Genomic DNA, 23,491 nt, shown 5'->3' with positions numbered 1-23,491 from the left:
CAGTACTTTGAGCCTCTTTATATATATATATATATATATATATATATATATATATATATATATTGGTTCTCTTTTCTTTGATTTTATTCCATCCTTTTGCTTTTGGGGGTCCTATTTGAGGCTTGTCAAAACAGGATTTTTCCCTTTTTTATTTACTTTTTTTTTTTGCATTATTGTTTGGTTTGATTGTGGTTGTGGTAACCTTTGGCCGCTCGTTTGAGGTAAGGGTGTGTGAATAACTTGATTATAGATTTTATTGAGTTATGGCTTTGACCGAAGGGGAAATAGTAAGTGGGTTAAAAAATAAAGGTTGACAAGTTGGTCAAGTTAGAGATGAGCTAGGCATGGGGTTGATAGTGACTTTGCTAAAGTTTGGGGCATGAGTTGTTAATACTATTTAGATTATCGGGTAAGGGAGTAATGGTGTAAAATTTGAGTGATCAAAGTATAAACTTATCAATAATTAGAATGATCAAATTACAAACTTACCGATAGTAGAGACATCGAACATGTTTTAGCAACCTAACTTAAAAAATACCTTTCAAATAATTTAATTACTAATTTATGACTTTTTTTTATAAATTAAATAACCAAATAGAAATCTATTGAATAACAAAAACTACAATTTGCAGCAAAAACAGCGTGATGATACTTGAGTTACAAATATCTAACAACTGGAACCTGTACTTGTCCAAAGATGGATGGACTGAATCTCTTATTTGTTGGCTTTAAGCCAATCGAGAATACCTTTTTCTGCTTCACTTAGCTGCTGCTCGTCCTTCCCTTTCAATGTCCCTTCAACGAATTCAAAGTAATCCTTGTAGTTTCGCCTGTAATAATTCTCCATTCTCTGCTAACCAAAAAAACTATGAAGCAAATCATGGAGAAAATGGGCCATTTACTTAAATTATTCCAATTCAGAAGCATACCTCTTTGTCATTCTTGGCTTTGTTTTCCTCTGTTTTCTTCAAGTACTCTGTCAAATTTTACTGTTTCGTTCAGTCCTTTTTAACATTACCAAACAAAAAAAAAAAACCAAGGAACAAAAGAAAACTGGGTACGGTACTTTTGAGAAGCTCGGTTCTGGAATCATTGAGTTGAGGAGCGGAAGCCACGGCGTATAAAATGAGACCTCTCCTTGCAATTCCGGTGTCACCAGCGTTTGCTGCGGCGGCTGTAATTGTTTTTGTATTGGTTGGTTTTGGTTTAGAAGTGGGGGATGGCGATTTGCCTTGTTTCCTATGAACTGCAAGCACGTTTGAAGAAGCAAACTGGTTGACCGTTACAGTCAGTGCCATTAAAACACTTTGTGCTATTGAACCCATTGCACACCCTTACACCATTGTCTTCTTTCTTTTCTCTCAAGGAAGAAGGCAGCCACTCGTTCTGTTTTCAGGATATTGAGATAAAAGGATGAGGTTTCCTTGTGTAATTTGGCTCTACACCAGTCGGTTCATATTTACATCTTTCTCCTTGTTAAGACACTAAAGGACAAAAAGAAATGATGGAACAAAGACAAGTAAATTTGTATCAATGTACCCTTCATCTTTGCTAAAATCTTAATTCGCTTCAATATCAGTTCCAATTTGAAGAAAAACTGGCTGCATTTTATAAAAGAAGACGGTGGTTCGGACGGGTGTTTTTTTTTACCGATGTAACAGCAGGGACAACTCCGGTTATGGAATCATGTTTTAAGTGCCTAGTATAACCAAAAGAAAATTTGAAGTACTTAAAGTCTAAAAAAAGTCTATGTAATTTTTACAGATTAATGCAATTTATACATACTATTATTTATAATTAAGAATAAAGCTTATATATCATAAAAACCAATTCATTAATTTACATAAAATTTTAATCCGCTACTTATTTGAATATAACATTTTTGCATTTGGAAATAAAGAGAGAATTATTTTGATATGAAATGATTTGTAAATTTATAAATTATTTATTTTATTTGAAATATGTATAACTATCCACCCAAACTAGTTAATATAACTATGATACATACATAAACACAGATTTTTGTCACAAGGATGAAAAGTATTATGCCCCCCTGACTTTAAATGCTTTGGACCCTCACTTTACTTGTTCTCACCATGAACAAGTCAATTTCATGCATCAATCGTTTTCTCCAATAAAAAAATATTTGCTAGACACCGGTTTTTTACTCAGTTTTCCTCTACGTCATCTTATCATTTAAAAATCATTAAATTAGTAGTAAACCAAGTTTTTAAGTTAAAATTAAATAAAATTTAAGGAGACATGTTTCATTTAAAGGGTAATAAATGAAATAAAAATAAACATAAAATAATGTTTAAAAATCTGCTCATAAATATAAATTTTTTATTGACAGTGAATTAAATATTAATCTCTTTTATTATTTAAAGTAAATTATACTTGAAGTCATTAAACTATTCAAACATTAAATTATGTTTTGATCGTTATTAGTCAACTCTTTGTTTGTCTGATTCTTTCCAAAAAAAAAAAAAATCTTTGTTTCCTGTTCTATTATTACTTGGTCTCCATTAATATCTGTTTGATGATTTCAAGTAGTTTACAACGCGCTACTTACCATTTCAATTAAACGACCTTTGAGTCGAAGTTACTTCCAAGAAATGTCCATATGGTAATCAGATTCCCAACACCACCTTTATATAAACCCTCTTCATTTCCTCCTCGTTTAATTGCCTCAACACTACAAGCAATTTGTTCATTGCCGATACTACCTTTGTTTTACGATTGACTTTATCATTGGCGACACGGTTGAAAACTTATACGGGAACGGCAGGTTAAAAAAAATGAGAAGCGAAGGTTGCAAAACAAACAAGCGAGGCAAGTTGATGAAAACAGTACGTCTACCCATCAGAATTCTATGCAAGGCAAGAGACATGTACATTAAGAATATGGTTGATTGTTCTGGCAGGCTTGGTTACGGTGAAGGGGTAGTTTGTCATTCTCCTCCTGAAGCTCCACGCTTGCCTAAGAGCTTTAGTGTCGGTTCTTCTGTGGCAAACAACGGTGAAGAGTTTAGACAATTTCTACGGGTGACAGCTAAGCATGGCATAGATGGTAAAGTAGAGCAGAAGATGCAACGAGAACAACACTCAAGGGTGAATGGAAGAACCATGGGAACAGCAGCTATCATGGGAAGGAGAAGCTATAGTGTCGGGATTGGAAAGATTGGGAGAATTGATGAGGACAAACCTTGTTTCTTTGAGGAAGATGAAATTTCTGCTATGGCAGATCTGATGTATCCACGTAGGAGGAATCTGATAGTGCATCTCTAGAGAAGGACAATTAATACATGTGTGTGTGTGTGTGTGAAAGACTGATTAGATTGAGTATTTTGGATTAAATCAATCCATTTCTTAAATGGGATTGGCTTCTCTATATTCATACACATACAAAAAAAGAAAAAAAAGTGTGAAAAAAGGTGTAAAACTAATAAATTATCACAGAAAGCATAGTCAAGTTTAAATGAAATGAACTGCAATCATTCCCTTTCTGAAAGTGAAAAAAAAACATTTACCCTTGTACAAATTTATAAATATGCTTGATTAGGAATGGAAGACAAATGAAAGTTACCAATGTACTTGACATCTCTGCTAAAAAGAAGCAAGTACTCTTCCTTGTTCCCTCTACCGGCCACTGTCAGCAGTATCTTCATCATATTAAGAAGACACGAAGGTTACTGAGATGATGTAGAAGTCGCAGCACCAATGCAAGAGACAAAAAAATAAGAACTACCTCTACCTGCATAAGTGCTTAGCAGTTGCTGATTTGCTGAGAACCAGACCATAGAGTAAGGGTTGCCAAAATAGCTATAGTTGCAGTTTCAACACGCAAACGATGAGGGCCAAGACCAACAGCTGTAGCTCCTGCTTCTGTAATCAAATCCACCTCTTTCTCTGTAAAGTCTGAAGCACCAGAACCACATGTCATACTAATTGTCTTTACACTTCCCAAAATAAAGCAGAAAGTAGAAGCCCTCAATTATTGATGCCAATGTCATCTCAACCAATCTAAACTTAAATTAGTAGATATAAAAAGTACAACTTTATTTTCTATTTATCATATTTATACAGAGAATCAATTAGAATGCCAGCTTCCTCCCATAGATGACATTCACACCTGCAAATGCAGCAAAAGTATTGGACTAATATAATGTGCATACTAAATTACTAACCCCCTTCTGGTCCGACTATTATCAGCCCACTAGATTCCTTTGTTGTTGAAGTCAATGCACTTACTAGAGGAGTACCTTCTGCTATGGCTATAAAAGACTGCTTCGACTTGGCAACCTATTAAGCAAAAGGAGTGGAGAAAATGCATTTTAAGGGTAAGATATATGAGGACGTAAAAAAAGAAAAATTACACCAACCCCGAATACAACAATGCGAAGCATATATATTAAAACAGCTATCTTTAAGGTACTAGAATCAGTAATCACTCGTAAACTTGTGGTGCTTGCTAATAAAGCTATATGGTGAAAATCTGCAAACCAGAATCAGAGAAATAAAACCTTTCAGATGAAGTAGCTAAAGCTTTAAATATAAAAAAGGAAGAACTCACAAGAGGTATAAGATTATCAATCTTCATGGGATGATTCAGTTTCATTTCATGCAACCGTTGGCCTACAAGAAGAAGAAATCACGATACATACAAGGTAGAAAACATCAACATTCACAAGAGTATTTCATGCAACCGTTGACCTACAAGAAGAAGAAATCAAATACATACAAGGCAGAAAACATCAACATTCACAAGATTATTGAACACCTAAAGTAATAACTAACAACAGATAAAAAGAAAGAAACTAAAATGCAATGAAAGATGAGAAAAAGACACAACGCCACAATATATCCCAACTAGACTTCTACTGAAGCAAATATTAACTTCAAACATGAAAATAAAATGTAAAGTTAACAGAAAACATGTAGTAATTACAAGTAAAATCAAACATACATTGTTTAGCTGCTGCTAAAATGACACGCTGCAATCTCTCCACCCGATTGTCAGAGATGGTAGAAGAACGTTGTGTGAGCAAAGGTGTTACACTACTAGCTCCCAGTTCCTAGAATGTAAAGAACAAAATATTATTAGTGACAAAAAGTAACACAATTACACAACCAAAATAAAAAGAAATATACATGTATGTAGAAATGTTTGTATTTCCATAAGACATACAGTACACTTCTCAACAAGCCAATCAGCTCGACCACCCTTCAGTGAACCTAAACAGGAAATGATTTAGCAAATGAACCACATTTTTTAACTGCCATTTTTGTTGTTGTAACTCGATAACATACCAAAAGCAGCAAATATATGCCACTGTGGGGTCTGTGGAAGAACAAGCTTTGGATCTTCCAAAGCCACAAAATCAATAGAGGAACGGTCAATGTTTTGTATGAACCCTTCTACTAGACCGCCTTTCCCATTGAAGAGCTCTACCCTGTATAGTTATACGCCAGAATTCAACAAATACATATTAAAAGAACTGCACCAAAACCCAGAGTTTCTATAAGCTTAGTACACAAAATGAAAAAAAAACAGTGTTACAAATTTGGATGAAAAATGAAATTGTTTGATGGAATGATGACAAGCAGTACCTGTCGTCAGTTTTCAATCTTAAAACTTTAGTCATATGCCAAAACTCATCTCCTTGAACGCGAATAACACCGCCCTGCATTTATAAATTTGCAAACAATTGGAAAAAAGATTTCGAGTGGTGGTTAAGAGATGAATACTTGAATAAAGAGAAGATTTTGCCTTGGAAGAAGGAAGAGTTTCAGAGAAGAAGCGAGGCAGGCCACCGCGAGACTGGTTGGAGTAATCAGAAGGAGGAATAGACGAGAGTGCTCTCCAGTTAAATGGTTTAGTAAGCCAAGGACGCTTCACCAGCACTGTGCTTCGAGGTCGTAAAGGTCCTAAGCTTTGCATTTCCTAGCATCAAAAAAAAAAGAAAACCCTTCAGGCTCCGTTTGGTTTCTCGGAAACTCGATTTCTTTCTCTTCTTTTCCTGGAAAAAACGAGCAGGGGTAGGCAATTCACTTTTTCCGGGTTTTGGCTTTTGGGTTTTCAGAGTAGCAGTAAAACTAGTAACAATAGCAATACGGTGCCGTTTTCCTTTGCATGAGGCGTTGCTCAGTAATTGCTCACGAAAATGCCAGAGCCAAGTTACGTAGAAGTAGAGTAGCAGTAATACATTACGTTACCGAAGTGTTAGAACTTTGGTATTAGAGGTGCTCATGGGCCAGGCGGCCCGGCCCGGCCCGACGGTCCGCCCGAAATATGGGAGGGTTTGGGTAAAAATATAGGCCCGAAATATGGGCTTGGGTAAAAAAATGAGGCCTGATTAAAAAACGGGCCGGGCCTCGGGCACAACTTTTTTGGCCCCGGGCCCGGCCCGCCCGCCCGAATATAATAAATATTTTTATTATTTTTAATTTTTTTAATTTTAAAATACTTTTAAAATACTTTTTTAAATTTTTAAATTTTAAAATTTTTTAAAAGACTTTTTAATTTTTTAATTTTAAAATATTTTTAAAATACTTTTTAATTTTGTTTTAATTTTTAAAATAAATTTTTGGTATTTATTTAAAAAGCGGGCGGGCCGGGCTTATGATTTTTTTCCCAGGCGGGGCCTGGGCAAAATTCTAGGGCCATATTTCGGGCCGGGCCGAAATTTTTTTTATGGGTCCGGCCCGGCCCGGCCCATGAGCACCTCTATTTGGTATACACTTTTTTTTCCGGAGCGTACCATAGATTTTTCGAAAAATGCTAAAGAAAGTGGTTAGGTAAACTATTGGTAAACTACACTTACTATCATTAAATTAGTAAGTTCACATTTCGTTCATTCAATTTTAAAAAATTATAAAAATGACCACTAAACTATTATTTATTTAAATCATTGAGCTATTTTTTTTTTTTAATCTAGCTAGTGAGTTTCATGTGACGATTCGACAATCAGTACGGTGGATCAATATCTAATGACAAGTAGAAGAACATACTTCAAATCCAAGATGATATGATAGACAGTATTAGAGATTGAAAAAGAAAGTTGTTTGGATTTTAGTTTGCAGATTTGTAAAATTCAAAATTGTTTCATGAAAAAAAACAAATTGTAGAAAAAAAAGGGGGAAGAAGAGCTTTTGATTATTGCAAGCAGTGCGAACAACAAAGGCCATATAGCAATGATTTTAATAGCTCAATGAATTAAATGAAAACTATTGAATAGTTCAATAACCATTTTGTAACTTTTTGAAGTTGAGAGACCAAAATGTAAATTTACTAATAGTTTAGTGACCTTAAATGGAATTTACCCTTAAACTATCACATATTTTATAAGGTAACTACACCCAAGGTCACTAAACTATTAGTAAGTTTACGTTTTGGTCACTCAACTTCAAAAGGCTACAAAATGGTCATTACACTATTCGAAAGTTTTCATTTAAGCCAGTGAACTATTCAAAAGTTTCCATTTAAGTTAATGGACTATTAAGTTTTTTTTTTAAAGTTCGGCTAGCGTGCTCCAAGCGACAATTTGACGGCCATATGGTGAATCAGTATCCATCCACAAGTAGAAGAACATACCTTAGATCCAAGTCAGTCGAACGGTTAGTATCATATATCGGAGAAGAAAGTTGTTTAGATTTTGATTGGTAGATTCGTGGTATTCAAAGTTATTTCATGAAAAAAAAAACCTAAATTGTAGAAGAAAAGGGAAATGAGAGCTTTCGATTGGTACAATCAATGTGAATAGAGAATGCCATATAGCAACAAATTTAACATCTCAGTGATTTAAATGAAAACTTCTGAATAATTCAATGACTATTTTATAATTTTTCAAAGTTAAATAACCAAAACGTAAATATACTAATAGTTTAATGACATTTTATGAAATTTACCCTATTTAATATTTGAAAAAAGTTCACCTTCCCTTTAAAAGAGTAGTAGGAAAGTGAAATCAAATGGGTTAACCATGGTTGTAACAAATTAGCCGATTTTCTTTGTAATTGGTTTCTTTCTAAGCGTTGTAACTTGAACTTTGACATGTATTCTATAACATTGTTATTTTGGATGCAATTTAATATGAGGTAGTGATCTTCGAGTTTTTTTTTTTGTTGTTGTTAAAAAAAAGTAATAGGAAAGTGAAGAACAACCAAAGTGAATTTAATTTATCTTTATATTTCTCAATGACTAGTACAAGAGAATTTATACAGAGAAAACATACCTATACAAGGAAAGAAAAAACAACTAATCCCTACAAATCTACTTCTATAATTATGTCAACATATTCACTAACATATTAATAGCGGTATCGTTTCTATTTTGGTATTGGTATATACCAATATCGATATTTTTATGTATCATTTTGAATTTATCGATACTTTCAAATATTTTTCATATATATATTTATAGTTTAATTTTAATTTCTAGATATATTATATATTTATTTAAATATTTTCTGCGTATACATTTATAGTTTAATTTTAGTTTGTTAATAAATTATATATTATATATACATGAAAATATATCACAAATACATTCATATAAATATATATACTAGTTTTCTTACTTGTGCAATGCGGATTGATTGTGTATATTAATTAAAATATATTATTTTTCTCTATTAAAAATATGGTAAGAATTTTATAACATTGCTTAAGGTTTCTTTTACCTTAATAATTCAAAAAATAATTAAATATTAAAATGGGTCACCCTACAAATTAATTATCGAAATTGGTCATTTGCTACGATATTTTTCGATGCCTCCTGACTGGTTGGCGGCACCACATGGGTTTTTTAAAAAAAAATATTACTACAATATAATTAGTTATCATATTTATCATATTATAAAATGTTTATTTTAGTTCGGCTAGTAGGATGTGTAGTCTTTAACCATGTGGTTGTGGGATCAATTCCCACAAATAATTTAATTTTGTCAAAAAAATGTTATCTGTGGGTATTGAACTCAACCACGTAATTAAAAACCACACTCTACCACCTAAGCTAAAATAGATACTTTATAATATAATGAATATAATCACTAATTATATTTTAGTTTGGTGCTGTCAATGTGTATGACGACACCAATAAAAAATTATTTAAAAAAATCCATGTGGTGCCGAAAAATATTGTAATAAACGACCCATTTCGATAATTAATTTGTAGGATAATTCATTTTAATATTTAATTATTTTTAAAATGATTGAGATAAAAAAAAGACCGTTGTATAAATACTATGATTAAAAAGATAAAGTAGTATAATATAAATATTTAATTTTTAGAATTTGTATTATAATGGATTGTTGCGAAGGATGATTATGCAAAGAAATTATGTTAATATTCAACAGAAAATGTAAGTATTTATGACTGGGTTCTCATCTATTCCAAGCCCATGTCTGTAACATCTTCCTTTTATATTTTCATTGGAAAACCCTAACTCTCATCTAAGTATGAAACCCTTTGAAAATAGCTTTCCCATCATAATCAACCAACTAACCAAACTCACAAGCCATAGCTTAAGAAAAGAGCCCATGAGCAACATCATGAATTTGAATCCAAAAAATCACAAAAGAAAAACGATACTTAGATAGTATTGTCCATGTCTCGTAATTAATGAATGATAAGAATATGATTATTGAAAGTCGAATATTCCCCGTCCAATACTTGTTGTATATTAATTTCATAATAAAATTAGAACAGGATCGGTTTCTCCTTGAAATTTGAGATAGTAACACCACCTATTGGGTATCATAGATTTGTTAGCGTATTTTGCATCGACTGAAAGCTCACAACGTTGGTTATGAGGAAACTCCTCACAAGACAACTCCTAGGATGAGACTAACGCCTACTCTCCAAAGGAACTTGCCATACTTCCTCTTCACCGTCATCAAAGGATAGTCCGACCAATTCGTTCTCCATGAAGAAGAGCACACAATAGAACCCAAACCAGAGAAAGTCGCGAAACAGAGGGTAAAGAAAACAAAGGAAAGAGAAAACAAAAGAAGAAAAAAACGTGCTACAAGAACAGACTAATTATGTGAAAAGCAAATTTATTATTTTATGTATATATCGAAGCAAATTAAATCTATACATAATTATAGTTAAATAAAATAATATTGAAGAATTAGCTTTTGTTTATTAATTATTCAATGAACATTAATGATCTGGAAAATACGATCAAGACGACAAAGGAATTACATAAAACAAACAAGGGGATGAAAATTACAAAGGAGATTTAATCTAAATTTGAAAAGTCAGCCACTTTTTTATATATATTTTAATTTGGGTAAACTATACAAATGGTCACCCAATTATGTCCGTGTTTCTATTTTGGTTACTCAACTTTAAAAATTTTCAATTTAGGTACTAATGTTTCAATTCGTTCCTATTTTGGTCACTTGTAATTAAATTGATAATGGGAAGTCTTTTTCTAACTAGTATAATAATACACTTAGTCATCAATACTTACATATTCTATCAATTTTATCCTAATTCTAAATAAATCAATAAATTTAACTCTTCTCATTTGCAAGTTCTATCAATTTGATCCTCAAAATTCCTAACCAAAGCTTTTAGCTTTTAAAACAAAGGCATTTCTCATCTATAAATTTTTAAAACCCAAAAAATATAAGAATAAAAAAACTTCTCTCAACTAACGGGGCCATTTTCCGAGCCAAAGAAATTGAGAAAACCTTTAAAATGACCACTTTAGATTTAATTTTGTCATTAACCGTATGATATTTCCTTCAAGATACATAGAAATAGTCTTGAAGATAGTCATTGTAATTGGAACTTAAATCTAGAGTTAGAAAATATGACTATGAAAAATCCAATTTTTCAATCAATAATTATATAAGAAAAATTATGAACATTTAATTTTCATAAGAAAAAATATGAAAGAATTAATTGAATTTTCTTTTGTTACATTGGTAATGATTTTTCAATTTTATAACCCGATTAAAAGATTATTATGTGTTCTATTTATTTTAATTATTTATTTTTAATATTTAAATCCGCAATAAACAATATCTATCATTTATAATCTGATTTAGGTCTGTTTGATTGACAATAAAATATTTTCGTAAAATGATTTCGGAAAATGTTTTACTTTTCTGTAAAATGATTTCTTGGAAAATATTTTCGGTGTTTGATTGAATCTCTGTAAAATATTTTCTGTTGCTTGGCAGATTTTTGAAAATATTTTTCGGAAAAGTTGTTTTACATATATTAATATATATTAATAAATTTTTATATTTTAAATTATTTTTACATACATTGCAATGATTTATTTATAATAATACTCAATTATTAAGCTACAATATTAATCGTTATAAATTAAAAAAACTAATATCAAATAAATTATTTGTAATTGTGTTAAAAAAACAAGTACTGAATAATTAAAAAAACAAGTTACTGGAAAATCGATAAATAGAAGCAGTTTTCTACCGAAAATAAAGGAAGGAATGAAGGAGGCGATAGAGAGGAGAGCACGGAAAATGTCTTACGGAAATTGAAAGGGTAAGACATTTTCCCTAAAATGTAACCCATTTTCCCTTGTTTTGGAGTTCATTTTCCAAATGGAAAATGTTTTCCGCCAATCAAACGCTGGAAAAGTTGGAAATGATTTTCCGGAAAATCAATTCCGTCAATCAAACAGACCCTTAGTGACAAATCATTTACCAAATTAATAAAAAAACTAAAATAATGCTAGTTAGAGTGAAAAATAATATTTTACAAATATTAATCATTTATATAATTTTATTATATATTATATTTTTAAAATTTTTATTTTATATTATTTTAACGGTGTTTTATTAATCTCCAACAATAACTTCTTTAAGAAAAAAGCAAAAGGGTTATATACCGAATTGGATAATTTCAACCATAAATAAAACAATTAATGGATGTGGAATGTATTTATTTTAAAAGTGAAAGCTTTAGTTAGGAAGTTTGAGAATCAAATTAAAAGAGTTTGTAAATGTGAAGAGTTAAATTTATTGAATTATTTAGAATTAAGATCAAATTGATAGAATATGTAAGTATTGAGGACCAAATGTGTTATTATACCAGTTAGAAAAAGGTTTTTTGTTATCAATTTAATAGCAGATGACCAAAACAGGATCAAATTCAAACATTAGTTCCTAAATTGAAAATTTTTAAGTTTGGTGACCAAAACAGAAACACGGGCATCTGACATGACACGTTAAATCATCATTTCAAACAAAAATTTTAGGTTAAATTATACAATTGGTTCAATATCTTTTTGTTTTGAGCAATTTAATTTTTTTCTTTTATATTCTTTTAACTTTCTTTTTTTTTCCATTCTCTTTTGCTTCTTCCTCTGTTTTCCTCCCTTCTCCATATCTTTTAATGTAGTTTTTCTATATTTTCCATTTGTTAAAACTTTTTTATGTTTATGAAAAAATAAAAGACAAAAACTGAAACCAAAATAAAACTTGCTTCGCATATTCTCACCCCACAATTACCAACTCTCATCACCTATCATAGTTTTAACGAACCAATTTGGATCTCTCAATGACCTAGTCCCCAAGCTTGCCTCATTCGAAAACCTCCTCAGTCATGACTTATGATAGTCCACCCTCAACAAAGTTTCCTGAGCCTGTTTCCTTAACCTCTTAACCAACCCCCACGGCCACCTTATCTATCTTACCTACAACATTCTTGGCCTCTCGAAATTACGTTATTTCACGGATTTTTCAAATGAGCTCTACACGCTCAATGACTAAAATGACCACCATACGAAACTTACTCTCAACTTTACCCAAACCAATTTGGTTCCGTACTCCCTTTCTCTCTTCCGTTCATCCATGCTCTACTTCAAATCAAGCTTGCTTGTGATATCCAAGAAAGTTTAGATAAATTTTATCATTTGTTTAATTTTATTCATTAGAAAATAAAAGAAAATGAAAGAAATAATCTATACGATTTTGTAAAAGTTTAGAAATGGAAAGATTTTATTTTAAATATAAAGAATTCAATTTATATTTAGATTTGCTTAATGATATGATTTTTTATATTGATTAGTTAGATCCAATTTTATTTTTAAAAGTGGGTTATATTCAAGTCGAGATTTGATTAAGAATGATTGATATTCAGTTCTGAGTGAAATTCAATTTAGGAATCATGTAAAAGAAACAATGACTTGATTTATTTGTTGGGCAAAGATTATGCTTCTGCAGTGAAGAATATGAGGAGAGAGAAAAATAAAAGGGAAGAAAAAAAGGAAAATAAAGAAATAAAAAAATTAAATTGCTCAAAAAATTAAAAGTGTACAAGCCCATTTCGCCCCAAACCCAAATAACCTAACAAAATAACAGGCCCAAAAAAACAAAAAATTAAAAGCCCAATTAGCCCAAAACCCCTAAAACGTTTAAGCAAACCCTAGCGCTGCAGCCCTCTTCCCCTAGCTCTGCTGGCCGCCGCACACGTCCCTTCAGCCACCTGCTCTCTGACGCCGCACCTACTCCTGCAAAAACAGAAGCAAAAAGACAGAAGCAAAAAAACAGAGGACAATAGCAAAGATGGCATTTTTATTTTCTTTCGGCTATAAAGCCGATTGGTAAACAACAAAATGGGGGGCTCATCACTGTAATCAGGGGGTTTTTTTTTCTTTTTTTTAAAAAAAATCTATTCAAAAGAGAAGAGAAAAAAGATTCAAGAAAAAGCAATAAAAAGGTCCTTTTTTTTCTCATTATTTTCGGTTTTGGATTATTTACATTCGAAATTTTTTTATTATTTTTCTTTTATTTTAAACTATACATATATATATATATATATATATATATATACATAACATATTAAAAAAGTAAAAAAAACCTTGTTGAACTTTTTCGCCACAGTAATACGGTGGCCGTGGCAACAACCTGCAAGCAAGTGTTGCCCTGATGCTAGGCAATGCCCAGGGAAAGGGAGAGTTGAAAGAGTATTCTGAAGTTTTTTTTGTGAAAGAGGGGAAAAATGAAGATTTTAGCAAAATTTTTGAAATTTATAGGGGCATGAAACGGCGCCGTTTTGGCTTAGCCCCAGAACGCCCAAAACGACGCCGTTTAGGAGGCCAACCCGAGATCCGACCCAGATGCCCTCAGATCCGCGTGTTTTTCTGTTGAAGGGCTAATTTCACTTTTAGCCCTTCCCCTTTTTATTGATTTTTCAATTAAGCGTTTTTGTTGTTTTCAATTGCACCCCGTAATTTGTTGCGTTTTCATTTTGGTCCTTGATGGAACTGCGCGTTTTGGGGAAATAGGGAATATTTCCTGTTTGGTCCCTCCCAGTTATTTGCACATCCAATTAGGTCCTATTTTAATTTATTTCAGATTTAACCCCAAATTTTGTGTTAAAATTTCAATTTGATCCTTTTTCATTATTTTGGTTATTTTGTTAACAAATTTATTATTATTATTATTTGCTCATTTATACTTTTTTTTAAATTTTAGATTTAATTATATATACATATACATGTATATCTTTGATTTATATATATACATACCTCTATACTTTATATACGTTATAATTTACATACGTTGTACATATATTTTATAATATATATACATATATATATCTATATATGTACATAGTTTTATAACTCATTTAATATATACATACATACTCATATTTTTATATTTTATAATTTATAATTTATCTACATATCTATATATATATCCATAGACATTTTTTCTTTCACGAATACATATATATGTCTATATATATATATATATATATATATATATATATATTTATAGTTTTATACATTTTCTTTGTTCATTTCTTCATTTACATTTTCATTATTTAGAATGAATGTTTTAATTTTATTGCTTATATGCTTGTGATTGTATATTATATTAGTTCGTCTCTGTATTTATTTTACTTCGTAGCCTTTACTTGTATTATTTTAATTACATCATCATTATTGTTATTCCATTACACCTATTTTTATCTAGATTTCAAAAAAGAAGAAATTTTAAAAATATGAGTAATACTCGGCATTTGGAACTTCGAGAGAATCGAGCCCTAACGTATTGGGTTTCGATTTTCTTCGTTGAATTTAAATAATCGAGATTACTCTTTTAAAAATGATAAAAAGTTCGTATCGAGAATTCAATACGTTGTGTCCTAACGCATTGGATGTGACACGTTGTTTTCTCGAGACGAGGGTTTTTTCGAAATAAATGCAATATTCAATGTTTAATATTTTGAGAAATTGTGCCCTAACGTATTGGGTTGTGATTTCTTCATTTGATTTAAACAATTGAATATTCTTTTAAACTTTATTACACGATTTTTTTTTAAACTCAAGTTTTAAACGATATCGGAAATTAAAAAAGGATCGTGCCCTAACTTACTGGTCGTGATCCCTTTTTTAATCCAAGATAGTTAAATATCTTTCAAATAAGCATTTTTCATTCGCGTTTCGAGAATTCGAGACATTGTGTCCTAACTTACTGGATATGATTCTTTTTCTCGAATAACGTGAAATATGCCATTTTCCCAAAATTTTCAACATTTTAATACAAGGATCGTATTTTTAAATTTCTTTAAAGTTTTCAGTTTTTCGACACTAAGACATTAAGTAATCAACTAGGTACCAATTTTGGGCGTATCGAGGGTCCTAATCCTTCCTCATATGTAACCGACTCCCGAACCCATTTTCTGAATTTCGTAGACCAAACTCGTTGTTTTAATAAAATTAAATTGTTTATTAAAAACAACTGCTTTTAAAGGTGACCCGATCACACCTCATCAAAAAAGATTGGTAGTGACTCCCACTTTCGTTTTCATTTTTTCAAAACCCAAGTCGACCCCGTTTTCCATCCAAAAAAATGGTGTCAACAAAAAGTATAAGGACTAGTTTTGGCAAATGAAAAACATAGAAAAATTATGTTAAAAGAAATGAAGAAAGGGAGGAAAATAGAAGGAGAAAGAGAAGAGAATGGAAGATAAAGAAAAAAAAGTTCAAAGAAAATAAATAAAATTGCTCAAAATGGAAAAATACAGGGACTAATTGTATAATTTAACCTAAAATTTTTATTTGAAATGATGATTTAATGTGCCACTTCAACTTACCGTTACATTGTTAACGATAATTAATTCTCAGTGACTAAAGTGTTACAATACGATAATGTAAGTGACTAAAACGTAACATTTCAAACATTAATAAAATCATTAATAAAATAAAAATAATTAATAAAATATTTTTAACTTTGATTCTTTTATTATGTTAGACATAAATTTCAAATGGACTCTTGAGTTATCATATAGATAACTATATATAAAATTTAAATACAACAGTCAAACATCTTAAAAAATAAAATTTAATCATATAAATAAAATAACAACCATTTTACTAAAAAGGGCCCATTTTCGTAAACTTTAAACGTTATTTATCGGAATGAGCCAAAAAAACCCAAAACACGTCTATGTGGAAGCATTTTAAGGGGAAATTTCATAAAAGCACGCTGATAGGGATGTGCTTTTCCCGTGTCAACAAAAACGCACTGACATGGACGCACTTTTGCTCGTTCTCGAATTAAATTTTCAAAAAAGGTCATTTTTTAAATATTATAAAAATAGACCAATTTTTTTGAAAATTTACGAGAATAAACTTTTATAAAGGCTCAAAGTGACAACACTATTTTTTTTTAAGGTGCCATTAATTAATATGAAAATAAAACTTACAAAGCAATTCTTTATATAGACCAAAGTCTTATTTCCATTATTTTCTTAAACAATGTGAGATATGAGATTTGTGTATATATAAACTCGAGAATAGGTTTACACTTGTTCCAAAACAATGTAGGATTCTTTCATCTTTTAACTAACAACATGAGATTAAATGCTACACTATATTTTATAATTTTTTACAAAACAATTTCTATATTTTTATATTTTGTTAACATTTTCTCATATTATAAAATTATCTTTTGAGATCTTTAATCTTGTTGCATTTTAGAATTGTTAGCATATACAAAAGAACTATTTAAAAAGAACAAATTGCACATATGAAACTTGTACATGCAATAATCTTCTATTCAATTTTAAATGTTTGAAGTTAATATCAATGCAATTCTAATTTTTAAAATAATTTTCCATTATTTAAATTTAGAAGTTATACTTTTAATTTTTATATTTTAATTTTATTTATATTATAAATGTTTGATTAATAAATAAATGGTGAGTATTTGGTACTCAAATAGCATATATTTTTTAATTTTAAAAATTGATATGTCTTTTTAAATATTTATTTATTTTAATATTTTACCATACTCATTAATTTTTTAATTCTAATTTTAATTTAATTTCAGATGTATTTTGACTAGATAGATAATCTATTTAAACATAGTATATAATTATGTTAAATGAGTTTTTATAGAAATATATAATATACATAAAATATAATAATTATTTTTCATATTTTATATCTAGATTAAATTACATTAGTAGTCACTTAACTATGATTTTTAGCTATCGAATTATAAAACTTACAAAATGATCACTCAACTATTAGTAATTTTTAAATATTTATTTTTAATATTTTACCATACTCATTTTATATTTTATAATTTTTTACTTATAGAGTTTAAAAGTTTTATTTATAATGTAACAAATGTTAACTTTTGTAAAAAAAATTTAAACTCTAAGTAAAAAAAGTATAAAATATAGTGTAGCATTTAATCTCATGTCGTTAGTTAAAAGAGGAAGGAATCCTACATTGTTTAGGAACAAGCTGCAAACCTATTCATGAGTCTATATATACACATATCTTATATCCCACATTGCTTAAGAAAACAAAGTAAATGAGAATTTGGGTCTATATAAAGATTTGTTTTGTAAATTTTATTTCCATATTAATTGGTGACACCTTAAAAAAAATGGTGTTGTCACTTTGAGCCTTTATAAAGGTTTATTCTCGTAAATTTTCAAAAAATTGGTCAATTTTTATAATATTTAAAAAAATAATTTTTTTTGAAAATTTAATTCGAGAACGGGCAAAAGTGCGTTCACATCAGCTCGTTTTTGTTGACACGGGAAAAGTGCATACCTGTCAGCGCTTCCACGTAGGTGCGTTTTGAGTTAAAGTTTAAAGTGACCTATTTTTACAAATAAAGTAGGAAATGATCCTTTTTTAATAAAATTGTGTAAAATAACTAATCAACAAAATAATATTTTAGAATGTTCTAATAATACATATCTTAATCAACTCATAAGTTAACATCTTTTAAATACATCATTTAATAATTAAATAAAATAGTTGAAAACTTTTAAAAGATAAAATACTTGGAATCTTCTAAATTAAAAATAGTTAATAAAATAAATTTATTTTATTTAATTTTCTAGGTCAAATACCATACTCAACAATCCAATTAGAAACACCAAGCAATAATAAATTAACAATTAATCTTTTAATTTATTTTCAATCAAATTAAATATGAATCTTATAAGATAACATATAAATAATTCTTTTAAATACCATAAAAAGTAAAATAAATTATTAAAACTAGAAATTTAAAGTAAAAACTAAAAGTAGTAATTTAGGTAAAAAAAATCATGTATTTAGCGAGTTGTGTGTTTTTCATGTTTGTTTTATAGTTCATGAAGATATAGTTGTTTTTTTGGTGGTTTGTGGTCGTACCCTCTCAACAATGTCATTTTTTAAGTTCGAATTGAAAATGCAAATTAATTTATCATTATACCCAATACTTTTATCAAAATAAATTTTAATACATAATATAAATATAAATGATTTAAATATGTATAACACAAAGCACAATACTAAAAAGAAAACAACATAACGTGAATGAAAATCATGTTCTAATTTAAATTAAACATTTTTCACTTTTATCTAAATTAACTACAAAACATTAATCAATGACACTGCTTACTTGTCCTAATATCATCATTTCAAATTTTAAATCAAGCAACCCCGATGCTTGGGGATGGCTTTAATTATAGTTATATATTATAAATAATATATTTTAAACGATAAATATTAAAATTATACGTGATTTTGATTCAATATGTAATGTTATATATGAATTTTGATTTTGTAAAATTTTATACATGAAATTTTGATTTTGTAAAATTTGATTCAATTTTAAAAATTATCAACAACAATATTGAATTGGCACCATTTTATATTGGATAATACATACATAAACAATTATATTAATCTAATATGAAAATAAATGTATGGTATACCTCATGTAGCGAACCTCACGAATCTCCCAACATACCTTGCAAACCTCGCATTATACCCATATGGGACTAGACACGTGTCTCCCAATAAAATCAGTGACACTACAAACCTTGGGTTAGTTCACGAACCTCAACTCAACGAACTTTGACAAGAGACACCTCTATTAAGAATATTTAAGGACCACGTGGAGGCCAGGGTAATTAATCACTAGTCACCCTAAAATGTCTCATCCTATGACGTAGCATCACTGTCACTACCAAAAGTATCAAATCAGACTTCCAAGTCAGTGATATTAGGACACGTATCCTAACCCCACTATAAAAGGACCATGCAAACAACTCATACAGGCACATGTAAACACTCATTCTTTCTTATCCCCCCAACTCTTCCCAAAACCAAAATTTCTCCCTAGCCTTCACTCCACTCTCCTCTGTTCAACCACCATCTTCATCTTTTCCTCACCTTACTGGTTAGCAATATATGTATTCATGTAACTCTCCAAAAATTTGAGTGTTTGATTGTTGGATTCTATTGTAATTGAGTCCTTGTATTTGTGGCTATGTGCTTTGCTTATGTGTTTGAGGTCAAGGGTTTGAAATGTGGTTTTAGAGGTTTTGTTATTTTAATTTGAACTAACCTCTATTCCTGAGCCATTGACTTAGATTTTATTCTGTTTGAATTAGTGTCAAGAATAAGCCTATTGGTTTAATAGTTAAGTGTTTGTATACCCTCTAGTCTTGTGTTCAAGTCTCAGTGTGTGCGTCAAATAATATTTTTGCTTAATGTCAGAGTTTTGATCAGTGGTTAAATTAAATTAAACGTTCCTTCTTCTCCCTACCTTTCCATTTCTTTTTTTCTTTCCTTTCCTTTTCTTCTTTCTTTCTTCGTTTCTTTCCCTTTGAGTTCTTTTTCTTTTCTGTTCAATCGCTACTTAGATTCATACATCTTGTTTGCTACCGTTGTCGGCTAAGTTTGAGTTCTGTTAATTTTCTGCGCTCGGTTGTTCAACTTTGGAAAACATTAGTTGTTGCCTTCCTTGCCAAGTGTAGTTTTCACGTAAACGATTTGAAACTTTTGATTATATGTTCGGTTGTTGTCCTTAGGGGAAGGTCTCAAAAATAACGATCCCTCTAATGTCCTAGATTCGTGATTGTGGTGGTGCGGAGGTAATTATTACGCGATTTAGGATTTTCTTGTGTTGAAACGTTTCAACGAGGGTGGTTGTGTAATGATCTTAATGTTGTTTTGAATTATTGTTTAATTGGTTATGGACTATTCATTTTAGGTCTCAGGAATCTTCTACGTTGTTCCGGCTTCGAAACTACTTCAGGTGTGTACCTAAAACCCAAGTTTTTACGAATTTTGGACGCCGAAAAATATGACTATCGACACCACACGGCCGTATGACAGGCCGTGTGGCCGTTTAACTCACTGTTCACCAGGTAATACCCACACGGGCAAGGGACACTGACGTGTGTCCAGATCGTGTGTGGCTTTAATAGTGTACGGTTCACACGAGCCAAAGACATGGGCGTGTGTCCAGACCGTGTAGCTCACTGTTTACAAAATAATGAGTACACGGGCGGAGGACACAGCCGTGTGTTAGGCCGTGTAAGACACACGGGCAAGCACACGGGCGTGTGCAGGCTATGTGGAATCGTACGGGCCTACTACCCAGGCCTTGTGAGACCACACGGGTATGTGGGCCAGTTCACGAAATTTTTTCATATCCTGAGCATTGCTTGAACCAAATGCAAGCCTTCTGTGAGGCCGTTTGAACTGAATTAGACTATATAAATTGATATCCTGTGATCTGAAACTTGAGTACTAATTATCAACGTAGGTATTGTGTCTAATGTTAATGGAATTGATTTATTGTATTCGAGTATAAGCGATATTTGAGTATTCGCATAAAACTCTGTATTAATTGTCATGTGAAGTCTGCATGTGCATTGGGTGGGAATTGAATCAGGAGGAAGTATTCTATTTTGAAATAGTGGTTAAATCACTGGTATCTGTGTTCTGATCTAGCAGCTAGACTGCATTCTCTGAAACGTGTTAGACCGACACTGTGTGGTGTGTAGGGCTAGAAGGGTAATAAATACCCTATTTGGTGTGTTGGGTTGGTCGAAGATGGTGTGTAGCGGCTAGTATTAAGTAATTGCAGTTGTTATGTTCTACTCTGCATCTGACTATAGTCTAAACTGTTATATGTTTGTATGATTCTGATCTGTAACTAAATGAACTATTTCCTGATTTTGAGTCAACATCTGCAGTTGGATGTCTTGGTTTTACTGATATCCTATGTCTTGGTTTTACTGATATCCTATTGAATATGTATATATTAATTCAATTATTATTGAATGAATTTCAGGTAAATCACAGACTTAAACGGGTCAACAGATGGGGAGCTTAGTTATGCGTTTTACACCATTTAGCATTATTAATAATTGTTAGTTGTTTAGTAGTTTCAGTTAGTTGGATGACAATCACGAATTACTGGTTTGTCTTTATTAAAACTTGATATGACTTTAAAAGAGTTTTCATATAAATTGTAGATTGTGTTTTGATTGTTATTCGTTGTAACTCTTTAGGCTTGGCCTTGTCGTCTAGGTCGGTTATGGGGTATTACAGTTCATTTTTTTAAATGTGTACAATTGAATCAAAATAAAAATTTTATGTATAAATATGAACGAAAATACAAGTTTCATTTATATAATTGCACCAAATAAGATTTCATGTATCAAATTGTACACTAAAAGAAAGCTCATGTATAAATTTAATGTTTATCTCTATATTTAATTACATTGGTTTTATATTTTATATTCAATTTTGTTTTAAGCTTTTATATATTGAAAAGAAGTATAAAATCCTATCTTCATTTTGTAAAATATTAATAAAATACGTCAAACATCTAACATGTAATAAATTACCAAAAAAGAAAAAGTTTATATCATAAATTTTACATTTTTCAGAAAGTAGCTTAATACTTTTAATAAGAGCATGCAAGAAGGATTGTCCAAACTCCAAAGCATGCTTAATTATGAATAATCATTCCTTCCATTAATTTTTATAGGTTTTGGCAAAGCCTTTTCTGTATTATTGTTCTCTTGAAGTAATTAAAAGGGATAATTTTCCTATTGGTCCCTATTGCATAGTTTACTCAATATTTGAGAGGATTTGAGCAAAAATATTAAACCCAAAAAATAGACTTGGACAAAAAAATTAAGCCTATTTAAAATATGGGCCAAATTTAGGCTTGAACATTCAAGATTCTGAGCTCGGCCCGACTCGATTCTTTTTTAAGTTAGTAATATTTTATGTTATGCTATTTTTATATATTATGAAAATTATAACACATAAAAGTTAAATCTATAGTAGTATATAATATCACTACTACTATGATGTAAATATTAAAATTGTTAAAATCACTATATATTAAATTTTAATAAATAAAAATATATTTAAAATTTTTAAAAATATTATGAACAAAATGTTATCTATTTACAAATATAAACAGATTTTGACAAAATTTTAAACCTATATTTCAAATCCGAACCAAACCCACGCCTATATTCCATTAATTTGCCTTTCCTTCCTAAAATTACATAAGAAATCTTTGGATATATAACGTTGGGTAATTAAAATGATTGTAACGTATAAAATAAAATATTCACTAGTATCTTCCTTCTATGCCATGTATTACAATACTGGTTCAACAACCAGGGAAATTCTCCCACAAGAAAACACTATATTTTTCCAACTAAAACCTGATAAAAAAGTATATATGGTTTATGAAATAAATATGAAAAAGAGAGGTTGTCAAGGGTTTGCTTTCTGGGTGTAGATATAATCAACGTGAGCTGCAAGTGTTCTTCTCATCAAGCATTCTTCTTCTTCTTCTTCTTTAATCCCTCGGCAGATATCATCATCCACTTCACCCCTCTTTGTTTCCGTATCCTGACATGTTTTCACAAGCAATTCATGAGAAAAATGATATTATGAACCGAATCAAACTGAAAAAAAGGGTTTCTTTTAAAGCAGATTAAAAGATAGAAACATAGATACCGGATTCTGGGTTTGGATTGGGGTACTGGGATTGGGATGCTGAAGTGGGCGAGCGGCAGCAGCTGCAGAAGATAGTGTGAAGAAGAGAAGGAAGAGGATCATGCAGAAGGCGCTGACCTTGCAACTCATATTTTCTTTTCCTGCTTTGTTTCTCAGGTGAGTTTTTGGGGGAGAAAAGGATGGGTTGAAACGACCGTGCAGGGG

At 30.6% G+C, this 23,491-nt stretch overlaps 4 protein-coding genes across 7 annotated transcripts; 1 reads left to right on the top strand and 3 right to left on the bottom strand.

The window, feature by feature from the left end:
* Positions 1 to 549: 549 nt before the first annotated feature.
* On the bottom strand, positions 550 to 1,431 carry LOC105762764 (uncharacterized). Its single transcript, XM_052625160.1, has 3 exons — positions 1,067 to 1,431; positions 930 to 976; positions 550 to 850 (listed from the first exon to the last, which is right to left on the bottom strand). Exons 1-3 carry the CDS (start codon positions 1,323 to 1,325, stop codon positions 716 to 718), a joined length of 441 nt encoding a protein of 146 aa, XP_052481120.1. The 5' UTR covers positions 1,326 to 1,431; the 3' UTR covers positions 550 to 715.
* Positions 1,432 to 2,771: 1,340 nt separating this feature from the next.
* On the bottom strand, positions 2,772 to 6,084 carry LOC105762762 (uncharacterized). 4 transcript variants are annotated; one of them, XR_001124024.2, is made up of 11 exons: positions 5,770 to 6,083; positions 5,610 to 5,683; positions 5,310 to 5,452; positions 5,188 to 5,234; positions 4,966 to 5,074; positions 4,573 to 4,634; positions 4,187 to 4,301; positions 3,754 to 3,917; positions 3,586 to 3,661; positions 3,205 to 3,283; positions 2,772 to 3,003 (listed from the first exon to the last, which is right to left on the bottom strand). XR_001124024.2 is itself a non-coding variant. In XM_012580647.2 (9 exons), exons 1-8 carry the CDS (start codon positions 5,938 to 5,940, stop codon positions 3,766 to 3,768), a joined length of 873 nt encoding a protein of 290 aa, XP_012436101.1. In that variant the 5' UTR covers positions 5,941 to 6,084; the 3' UTR covers positions 3,425 to 3,661; positions 3,748 to 3,765. The 4 variants fall into 4 exon arrangements, 2 of the variants coding, with proteins under 2 accessions (XP_012436101.1, XP_012436102.1); XR_001124025.2 differs by lacking the exon at positions 3,205 to 3,283; XM_012580647.2 differs by lacking the exons at positions 2,772 to 3,003; positions 3,205 to 3,283 and having other exon boundaries at positions 3,425 to 3,661; positions 3,748 to 3,917; positions 5,770 to 6,084.
* On the top strand, positions 2,799 to 3,287 carry LOC105762763 (uncharacterized). The gene has a single exon (XM_012580652.2). The coding sequence runs from the start codon at positions 2,799 to 2,801 to the stop codon at positions 3,285 to 3,287; it is 489 nt and encodes a 162-aa protein (XP_012436106.1).
* A 16,739-nt stretch (positions 6,085 to 22,823) lies between the features above and the next one.
* On the bottom strand, positions 22,824 to 23,491 carry LOC105762761 (phytosulfokines). The gene is made up of 2 exons (XM_012580645.2): positions 23,288 to 23,491; positions 22,824 to 23,179 (listed from the first exon to the last, which is right to left on the bottom strand). The coding sequence occupies exons 1-2, from the start codon at positions 23,414 to 23,416 to the stop codon at positions 23,042 to 23,044; spliced, it is 267 nt and encodes an 88-aa protein (XP_012436099.1). The 5' UTR covers positions 23,417 to 23,491; the 3' UTR covers positions 22,824 to 23,041.

The sequence above is a fragment of the Gossypium raimondii genome, chromosome 12 (assembly GCF_025698545.1).
Source record: "Gossypium raimondii isolate GPD5lz chromosome 12, ASM2569854v1, whole genome shotgun sequence".
Lineage (NCBI taxonomy): Eukaryota > Viridiplantae > Streptophyta > Magnoliopsida > Malvales > Malvaceae > Gossypium > Gossypium raimondii.
This window is presented reverse-complemented; position numbering and strand designations above follow the sequence as displayed.

Coding starts and splice junctions, on each gene's coding strand:
- LOC105762762 (XM_012580647.2), bottom strand. CDS start 5,940: ATGCAAAGCTTAGGACCTTTACGACCTCGAAGCACAGTGCTGGTGAAG. Junction 5,453..5,609: donor AGATTGAAAACTGACGACAG/GTACTGCTTGTC, acceptor ATAACTATACAG/GGTAGAGCTCTTCAATGGGA. Junction 5,075..5,187: donor GGCTTGTTGAGAAGTGTACT/GTATGTCTTATG, acceptor TTTACATTCTAG/GAACTGGGAGCTAGTAGTGT.
- LOC105762763 (XM_012580652.2), top strand. CDS start 2,799: ATGAGAAGCGAAGGTTGCAAAACAAACAAGCGAGGCAAGTTGATGAAA.
- LOC105762761 (XM_012580645.2), bottom strand. CDS start 23,416: ATGAGTTGCAAGGTCAGCGCCTTCTGCATGATCCTCTTCCTTCTCTTC. Junction 23,180..23,287: donor CAATCCAAACCCAGAATCCG/GTATCTATGTTT, acceptor AAAACATGTCAG/GATACGGAAACAAAGAGGGG.
- LOC105762764 (XM_052625160.1), bottom strand. CDS start 1,325: ATGGGTTCAATAGCACAAAGTGTTTTAATGGCACTGACTGTAACGGTC. Junction 977..1,066: donor CAGAACCGAGCTTCTCAAAA/GTACCGTACCCA, acceptor AAAATTTGACAG/AGTACTTGAAGAAAACAGAG. Junction 851..929: donor AAGCCAAGAATGACAAAGAG/GTATGCTTCTGA, acceptor TTTGGTTAGCAG/AGAATGGAGAATTATTACAG.